Source organism: Psammomys obesus, unplaced genomic scaffold (assembly GCF_907164565.1).
Source record: "Psammomys obesus unplaced genomic scaffold, mPsaObe1.curated_primary_1811, whole genome shotgun sequence".
Classification (NCBI taxonomy): Eukaryota; Metazoa; Chordata; class Mammalia; order Rodentia; family Muridae; genus Psammomys; species Psammomys obesus.
Genome location: NW_026596028.1, coordinates 199,907 through 209,281, shown reverse-complemented (window position 1 = coordinate 209,281; position 9,375 = coordinate 199,907). Strand labels below are relative to the sequence as shown.

Here is a 9,375-nt window from a genome sequence, read left to right as displayed (position 1 = left end):
GCCCCCCCCCCCCCCGCGGCCCTCCCCGCCTCACTTGTCCATGGTGTAGCCCGGCTTGCAGCTGCACTCGTAGCCGTGGGGCTGGTCACGGCAGTTCTGCGTCTCATTGCAGTCGTGGTGCCCGTTGGCACATTCATCCTCAGGGGGGCACGACAGGAAGGCCCAGGATGCCCCGGGGCGTCCACAGGTCAGCCCTGACGGGAGGACGCGGGGCTTCACCCGGGAGGTCCCTGACAGCTGTCCTAGACACCTAGGCCCTCCCCCAACCTCAGGCCCCCCCTTGTCCTCTGAGCCCCCAAGGCCCTCTCACCATCTCGGGGACCACTGAGGCCACCTTCCACGCAGCGGCCACCCCCGTCCTGGCCGCCCCAGGCGCACCAGCCGCACTGGGGGCGTCGCAGGCACAGGGCACACTGTGTGGCCTGAGCGCAGCCCAGGGAGCAGCTCTCGGGGCCCCTGAGCAGCCGCCCACAGCCTCCAGCCATGCACCGCAAGGGCAGGTACGAAGGGCTCAGACACTGCCAGGGACAGGGAGAGAGACAGAGACAAAGTTAAACACGCTTCCCAGGCCCTTCTCCGGGCCCACGCTCCCTGGCGCTCCTAGCTCAGGCACAGGCTGGCTGTCACGAGCCTCTGTCACCAGACATCAAGGCCGGAACTGGAGGGGCCTGGCACGGCAGCCCAGGCCTGCAATCCCAGCAGACAGGAGAATCAAGAGTTCAAGTTATCCTCAGCTACATGGTGAGTTCAAGGCAAGCCTGGGCTGTAGAGACCTTATGTTTAAAAACAGTGGAATGAGGAGATGATGAACAAATGAAGATGGCAGGGAGGGAACAGGCAGACATGAGCCATCAACCACAACCCAATGAAGGGCACACGCGGCAAGGGCCAGCTTCCTGGGCTGTGCTCAGGTGAGTGCAGGCCATCGCAGGGAACACAGCTGGATTAACTGGACCTGTCAGCACATGTCACCAAGCTGGAGGACGGGAATTTGATCCCTGTGAGGCATTTGAAGAGGAACTGAACTGACTCCTTCAAGTTGTCCTCTGATCTCTACACATGTATCCCCTCCCAAAATGAACAAATCGGCAAATGTAATGAAGAAAAAAAGTAGTTCAAGGCCAGCCTAAGCTACAGAGTAGACCATTAAAAAAAAAAAAACAAAAAAAAAAAAAAACAAAAAACAAAAAAACACCTCAACACCTCATGTTAAAAAAGAACTGCACAGAGAAACCCTGTTATAGAAAATAAATAAAAATAATATTTAAAGATTAAAGGAAAGGGGGGCTGGAGAGATGGCTCAGTGGTTAAGAGCACTGTCTGCTCTTCTAAAGGACCAGGGTTCAATTCCCAGCACCCACATGGCAGCTCACAACTGTCTGTAATGCTGATTTAAAGGGACCTGACACCTTCACACTAATGCACATAAAATAAAATAAATTATAAAAAAAGATGAGAAGAAAGGACTCCGAAGGCCCCCAGGCCCTGTTATCCTGCCACAGTCTCTTTTCTCTGCCAGCTCAGACCCGTCTCCCACAGAAGGCAGAGGGCAGACAGTGAGTACCACAGTAGCGGTACAAGCCACAGCTTTTATCTGACATGCTTTGCTGTGTCTGTGTGAGGGCGTTGTGAGCTTCCATGTGGGTGCTGGGATTTGAACCAGGGACCTCCGGAGGCGCAGTCACTGCTCCTTTCTGTTGTTTTTCAGACAGGGTTTCTCTGTGCAGCCCGGCTGTCCTGGAACTTGCTCTGTAGACCGGGCTGGCCTTGAACTCCCAGCTCTATCTGGCTGCCTCCTGAGTGCTGGGACTAAAGGTGTGCACGACAGCCTGGCACACTGAGCCATCCCTCCAGCCCCCAAGCCACAACTTCTTACATCAAACACAGGCCTGGCTTTGTGGAGAGCCAGGTGGGAGGGCCGTCTCCTGCGACAGGGACTCCCTGCTCACAGAGCGCAGTCCAGACCCCGGGGAATATACCATGGGGTCTAAGAGCACTCTATTCAGAGTTTGGCCTTCCGTGAACTATCAGAGGGGCGAGATTAACCTGGGCTGGCTGCCCAACGGCACTTAGGAAGAGACAAAGCAGTCCTGCGGTCCTGAAATGGAAACCCTCGTGGCTGTGCAGGGCACGGAGCCCTCTGCGGGATGCCTGAGAGCAGGGCGCAGGGAGCAGACTCTGCCAAGGAGCCCAACGCTTTTGCCCCTGGCCATGGGAGTAAGTTCTCATAATTCTGCTCTCTCCCCGAACCTCACACAGGGTCTCTATGTACCCCAGGCTGTCCTAGAACTCAGCACCCCCGTGCCTCAGCCGCCTGAGCACTAGGCTCACGGCGCACACCACCGCACCAGCATGCCGTTTGCCGGCTTTGGAATGACTGCAGGGCTAGAGCATGGCTTGGAGGCTGAGAGCCACACTGCTTCGCGCAGAGGCCTCAGGGCGGACCCAGCACCCACGCTGCTCCAAGCCCAGCCGAGCTTCCGTGTGTGCGCACAGCTGGAGGTCAGCGCTGTCCCCTCGTCTCTGAGCCAGCCTCTCTGGCCTGGACTTCGAGGAGCAGGGTCTCCGAGTGTCACGGCCTGCCTGGCCCTGCCTCCGCAGCGCTGGGTGACAGGGGAGTCCCACACCTGGACTTTGTTATCAGGAGTTGTGCGGATGAAGTCAGTCCATCCTGCCTGAGGACTGTTAGACCCTGAAACTTTCACTACAGGGTGCTGTACAAAATTTGCCAATCAATCAATATCGGTGAGAAGCCAATACGCCACCCCTAGTGAGGCTCCCTGTTCTAGACGCTGGCTGCCCTCTGGGCTGGGCCCTCACGGCTGGGACACGCAGGAGGCACCACTGGGTTCTTTCTAGCGTTGCCTCTTAGAACAGAAGTCACAGTGCCCAGGGTTTGGTGAGCTGGCACACTGCCGCTGGGCCCCGCACTGTGGGGTGCTCAGGGGAGCAGCTCGCAGTGGGAGCCAGACCCTGTGGCTGCCTACACTGGAGCAGGCCAAGGCAAACGCTTTTGTCTGCCTCTGGCACGGCTAAGTGGTGCCGGGCGGACACACTCTGGGTCTTCCAGAGCAGGCAACTTGTAGGCCGGCATCGAGCCCTCAACACCTGTGCCTGGAGCCCACCCCCGCCGCCGCCGCCTCGTCCCAGCCCACAAGCGAGCAAGGTCCTGGGCCGCTCTGCTTGCACGGGGCCTTCCCAGCCCTCTCCGCGGTGTCTCTCCGGGCCCTGAACACGAGCTGGAGGGACACGGGAGCTGACGTCCAGGAGGGAGGCTCAGCGATTCGGTCACGACAGCAGAAGGCATTCAGAGGAGGGAAGGAGGAGATGGCGAGAGGGACGGGAAGGATGGCGGGCTGGGTGGGAACGGAGGAGGGGGTGCCAGGGCTGGAGGGCGTGGGCGCTACCTGCTGAAGGCTGCTGCTCCACGCACAGTGCTGCCAGCCCCCATCCGCGCCCTTGGACGCCAGGCAGGACGAGCAGTTGGGGAGGAGGTGACAGGGCGTGGGGCAGGGCAGCGGCGGCGACGACTCAACCGGCATGGGCGACACGTTCAGCAGGGAATGGCTGAAGCAGGTCCAGTCGTACGTGGGCTGCACCGACAGGATCCGGCGCGTCTCCCCTGGGGTCGGGCCGGGGTTGGTGGCCAGTCCGCAGGCCCCTCCCCCAGACCCAGCCATCCCCGGCCCAGGGTGCCCGCGGGCTCACAGCCTTCCCCGGCCCTGGGGCGTCCCCGGCCCGGGGTGCCCGCGGGCTCACAGCCTTCCCCGGCCCTGGGGCGTCCCCGGCCCAGGGTGCCCGCGGGCTCACCCGTCCTCTTGAACTGCCGCGTCCACATGCACTTGCCCTCGCGCGTGCACTGCTCACAGTCGGCCGCCCCGCACGCGGCCTCCGAGCAGTTCCCGGCCCAGAAGACCTCGCGCTGGTTGATCCGACAGTCGTTCTCCGACGTGCAGGACCCGTTGCGCCCGATGCAGGCCCCCTCTGGGCAGTTGGTGCACCACTTACAGCGGGGAGGGGCTGCCTGGGGGCAGGGCGGGGCTCTGTCGGGGAGCGCCTTCTGGCTCGGCTCCTCCCACCCAGCCAATCACAGATGACAAGCCCCACGGTTCTGGGATGGGGGCCCCCACTCACCTCCCCGTCCCCAGGCTGCAGGGTCCGAGGGTGGCGAGCCAGGCACTCGCTGCAGGTCCGCAGCCTCCGGCACTCCTCGGGCGACCGAGGCATCGGGGAGCACGGGGGCACCCCACAGCCCAGCCTAGAGGGCACAGGGCTGGCTCACTCACCCGCTTCTAGGGCTCCACCTGTGCATGGTGCTGCAGGGCCCAAGCCACACCAGGACCTGCGGGGCCCCACCCCCGCTGACGGGCATCGCCGACTGCCCCTCCTCCCCCCGGCCCAGAACAGTGCCCTGGCTCTCACAGAGGCAGACACCCGGTCTCCCGGGGCCACGCCCCTTGCCACCGTGTCTCCCACAGGCACAGATTCATAACTCCTTGGGAAAGCGTGAGTTTTTAGCATTTCCCAGGTGTCAGAAAACACCTGGCGCTACAGTGACACACAGACCCACAGGTGGGTGTGCCAGCACCCACAGCGAAATCCACGAGCAACACTGCAGGGACATGACCCATGCTCTGCCACCTACAGTGGACAAACGGAACCCACACAGGCTTCCATCAGGCAACAGGGCAGACAGAGGAGTTAGCCCAGGAACTGTTTGGTTTCCGGAGACGCCTGGTTCCTCAGGGAGGCTGTAGAGCTGGTCAGAGCCTGGTCTCAGCCAGCTACTGGAAGCCGTTTCTGAGCCGATCCCACCAGCCCTTCTGCTCTCAGGGTTACCCAGCACAGACGGCACACCCGGGCACACCGCCACTTTCCATCCCTGCTGCTCTAAATCACACTGCTCCTCCAGAAGGGGACCGGGGGGTACCAGCACGCTCACACTGGCACCCGCCCGCCCGCCCCCACCTCCAGTGACTGAGTGTGAGGCTGAACCACAGTCGGACTGCAGGACCCCTCGGGTGTAGCTCGCCTCCTCCGGCCCTCAGGCGCCAGCGTGTGCTGTGCAATGGACAGTCGGTCACTGTGGTTACCTGTGGGCCTGGTCTCCAGACAGGCAAGCACCATGGCACCAGCTGCAGGCCCCAGACTGGTTACAGGCTTCAGGTGAAGGCAGTAGACGGCAGGGGTCAGGGGGCAGGGTCAATGCCAGCAGGCGGCCCAAGACCACACCTCCAAATCCTCCGGAGACGTACAGGCGGCCACCCACCGCGGCCGCTGCATGGGCCACGGACTCCTCCACTGGGGACCCCACAAGGGCTGGACCTGAAGAACAATGGGGTTTTCAGAGAGTGAGAGAGCAGGAAACACAGGGAAGAGACCCACCGGAAGCCTGGGCAGGAGGGACATCCAGCAAGGCTGCCATGCTGGCCTAACACGCCTTGGGCTCCACCTGCAACACCGGAAAAACACCAACAGAAACAAAGACGTGGACCCAGGTGGAGGTCACACTAAGAGCTACGTCAAAGTGTAAGTCCTAAATGCCATCAGGATAACAATAATGGTGTGTCTGCGTGCGCGCTAGGACGCAAGCGGGGCTGTGCGCACCAACGGTGCACTCTGTGCCCGGCTGCACACTCGGCGCACACTCTACCGACCACGTTACACAGCTACTTTCCTGTCACATGAATTCATAAGTTTTCAAATCTGAGGCGATGAATATTAGAAAGGTTGATTCAGGGCAAAAGGAAATTAGAGAGAGGGAAGAGACAACACACAGAACACAGGTCCTGGAACACGAGCAGTCACTCAGTGCCAATGAAGTGAAAGGCCAAACGGGGAGGCTTAGCAAGAGCACTCACGTCAGACGGTCACCAGTGAGGGCTGGCAGTGGATTAGCAACAAAACCCTACTACAGATCTACCAATGAGGGGCCAGCAGAATAGTTGCCTATACCCCCCAGTGAGGGGCTGGGGTGTGGCTCAGTGGTAGAGCCCCTGCCTAGAACCCCCCAGTGAGGGGCTGGGGTGTGGCTCAGTGGTGGAGCCCCTGCCTAGAATCCCCCAGTGAGGGGCTGGGGTGTGGCTCAGGGGTAGAGCCCCTGCCTAGAGTCCCCCAGTGAGGGGCTGGGGTGTGGCTCAGGGGTAGAGCCCTGCCTGGAATCCCCCAGTGAGGCGTGGGGGGTGGCTCAGTGGGAGAGGATTTACCCAGGATCCTGCCTTACAAGGCCAAGGAGACAAGATGTGGGACCCGAGTTGTGTGTGATGTACGCTCCTACGCTGCTCTTGGGGAGAGGGACGCAGAAGAGAACGAGGCCAGGTTTACAAGAAGCAGCATAGGTTTGGAGACTTCAGGACTGGGAGCTGGAGATACGTCAGGGTAACATGCTGGCGGAGAACCCACAAACGAGGGGCGAAAGACACGCTCACACATAGGGGACCTTCATGCTCTTCCACTGGCTTAGTGGTAACTCAGTTGTCTGTATGTGTCTCGGAAGCACTGAAGAAAGCCATAAGCCCATTTCTCTCTCTGTCAACATTGGCTTATTACAAAACACAGATGCCTCTCCAGTTCTAAGCTCTCTAGATTCTCCCTCTTATATTTTTGCACTAATACATAATTATTACATTCCAGCGTTTAGGGTTATAATGATCAGTAAATAAATAGCACTGGTTTTGTTTCTGAACAAACAAACTTGTTTGTTTCTGCAGTTTCTTTTGAGCTTCACAAAGTAAAATTTATTCTACAGTACATTCTACATTTTTATATATTTCAAATACAAGTGGGATTCTAAGCTTCCATTTTAATTTAAAAATTTACTTATTTATTTTATGTATACAAGAACTCTATGTGCATGTACACCTGCACGCCAGAAGAGGGCATCAGATCCCAGGGCAGATGGTTGTGAGCCACCAAGTGGTTGCTGGGAATTGAACCTAGGTCCTCTGGAGGAACAGACAGTGCTCTTAACTGCTGAGACACCTTTCTCCAGCCCTGCACTTCCAATTCTTAAAAAGATTATTCAGTGTGTGTGTGTGTGTGTGTGTGTGTGTGTGTTTATGTGTGTTTGTGAGTGTGTGATCCTCTATCTACCTGTTTCTTTGAGGTAAGGTCTCCCTGTATTGGAATTTGAGTTTTCTTTGCTAGGCTGTCTCTGCCTGCCTCAGAGCTGGGTTTACACACGTGTGGGACACTCAACTTGTTACGCAGCTGCTGAGATCTGAATTCTAGTCTTCACAAATACACAGAAAGCTTAACTGTGCAGCTTTCTCTCCAGCCCTGAGAATTTCCATTCTTCAGGCCCATCTGTGACCCGTGAACACAGAACCTGGACACTTTGCACCCGCAGCAGCGGTTGCTACTACAGATGCTTGGTTTTATTTCGTTTTGTTTTTCCTATCTTATAAATTATGTACAATGATTACTATTACTTTTTTAACTAATAAAAAATATTTCTGTGGTGATGTACAGCTTTAATCCCAGCCCTCCAGACTCAGAGGCAGGTGGATCTCCGTGAGTTCCAGAGCGAAGTTGTTTTGAGACACATTCAAAATAATAAATATATAAAAATAAACCATTCTAAGAAAAAGGAAAGGCGGCCGTGACATTGCTCAGCAGGTAAACTATTTGCCACTGAGTCTATGATGACCCCATGGAAGGTCAGGCCCGACTCCTCCACGCCGACCTCTAAGCTCCGTCCCTGGGCCGTGGCACATGCATAAGCACACACACAACTAAATAAGTAAATATAACCTAAAAATTTTTTAAATAAAAAAGAAAGTAGTCAGGCAGTGATGGCACACCTGTGGATCCCAGCATTCGGGAGGCAGAGGCAGGCAAATCACTGTGAGTTCGAGACCAGCCTGGTCTACAGAGTGAGTCCAGGACAGCCAGGGCCACACTGAGAAAGAAACCCTGTCTCTGAAAACAAAGACAAAAGAAAGAAACTCCGCGGCCTCACTGATGGTGCGAGGAGACCCGAGTGACCCCGAGAGTCGCGGTCCCCAGGCAGGGACAGGGCTCTCCACAGACTGCAGCCTCCCGGGGAAGGCAACAGGGACTCACGTGTGCCCAGGGAAGACAATGGGGACTCACGTGTGCCCGGGGATGGCAACGGGGACTCACGTGTGAGGCCCGGCAGCAGCCAGGTGTTACAGTTGACCTGGTAGAGCAGAACGTCACTGCTGAACTCATCGGGGTCTGAGCGGCCCCCGAGGACCACCATGGTGTCTCCCAGCAGAGCTGAAGCATGGAAAAGCCGAGGCCGCGGCTGTGGGCAGACACATGTGGGGCCTCTCAGAGCCTGCCTGGCTGCCACAGGCCCCCTTCCAGGCCCTCCCAGGCTCCAGGAGCCCGCTCCATCCTCCCGGTTCTGACGGACAACTCTGGTCCTGCAGAACCACCCTCGGCCCACAGGCGACTCTACCCCTGGAAACTTGGTCTCCTCTGCTGCCTTCTCCCCCAGAGGGGCTTGGGGTATATGCACACCCCACGGCACTGTCCCCAGCAGCACAGACAGGTCCCTGCTGGCCCACACCTAAGGTGGGGACTACAGAGGAGCACAGACGGGCCCGCTCAAGGAGAGCCAATCCGTCTGGTTAGGTCTGGGGCAGAAAGCACGCCTCCGACTTCCGGGACGAGGTTCTTTCCTTCAAACCAAGCATGGAACCAACAACCGGCATCACCATGGTTCAGCCCAGGGGACTGAAGGGAAGGGACAGGAGACAGGAAAGCAGTGCCTGAGCACCTCCCTTTTGTGGCCAGGGGCGGCTGTGCTAACCTTTGCCCCCTGAGAAGGAGCCAGCAAGCTCCAGGTGCGGTCAGGACAGTGCAGCGAGTAGAGCTCTGGGGAGGGCGCCGCCAGCTCCACATGGAAGCGGAAACCGCCAAACACGTAGAGGGAGTCGGTGGCCTCATGGTAGACGGCAGAATGACCATAGAGACCTGCAGGAGCACAGGACCACAGAGGTGGGTGGAGCTGACGGCCAGCAGTGTCCCGACTTCTCATCTTCCTGATCACACTCCTTTCCCGAACAGCCTGTGCTCACAGCCTTGGGAGCCCCTCACTCTTCCCCTCTCCTCAGGGTCTATACGACAACCCAAGAAAGACAGCCAGCACTTGGGAAGCAGTGACAGGGCAGCAAGAGGGAGGTCAGGTGGCCGACTGTGACAAGCAGTGCTCGAGGCGCAGGGAAGGCCCAGGGGGGAGGGCAGACGAGAACAGGGAGCCCTGAGGCCGTGAGCTGGTAAGGGGGGGGTGCTCCCGGAGAGAGCAGACGAGAACAGGGAGCCCTGAGACCGTGAGCTGGGGGGGGGGGGGTGGGAGTGATCCCCGGAGAGGGCAGACAAGAACAGGGAGCCCTGAGGAGGTGAGCT

The 9,375-nt window shown here is 58.3% G+C and overlaps 1 protein-coding gene across 1 annotated transcript in view; it reads right to left on the bottom strand.

Moving 5' to 3' along the window:
* Positions 1–34: 34 nt before the first annotated feature.
* Megf8 (multiple EGF like domains 8) overlaps positions 35–9,375 on the bottom strand; it is a gene marked incomplete at its 3' end in the record, with an annotated part of 36,397 nt that continues 27,056 nt past the window's right edge. Inside the window, 8 exon segments of the mRNA XM_055620713.1 lie at positions 35–194; positions 311–518; positions 3,408–3,622; positions 3,811–4,024; positions 4,135–4,258; positions 5,094–5,325; positions 8,125–8,269; positions 8,780–8,943. Coding sequence (XP_055476688.1) covers positions 35–194; positions 311–518; positions 3,408–3,622; positions 3,811–4,024; positions 4,135–4,258; positions 5,094–5,325; positions 8,125–8,269; positions 8,780–8,943 — 1,462 coding nt within the window.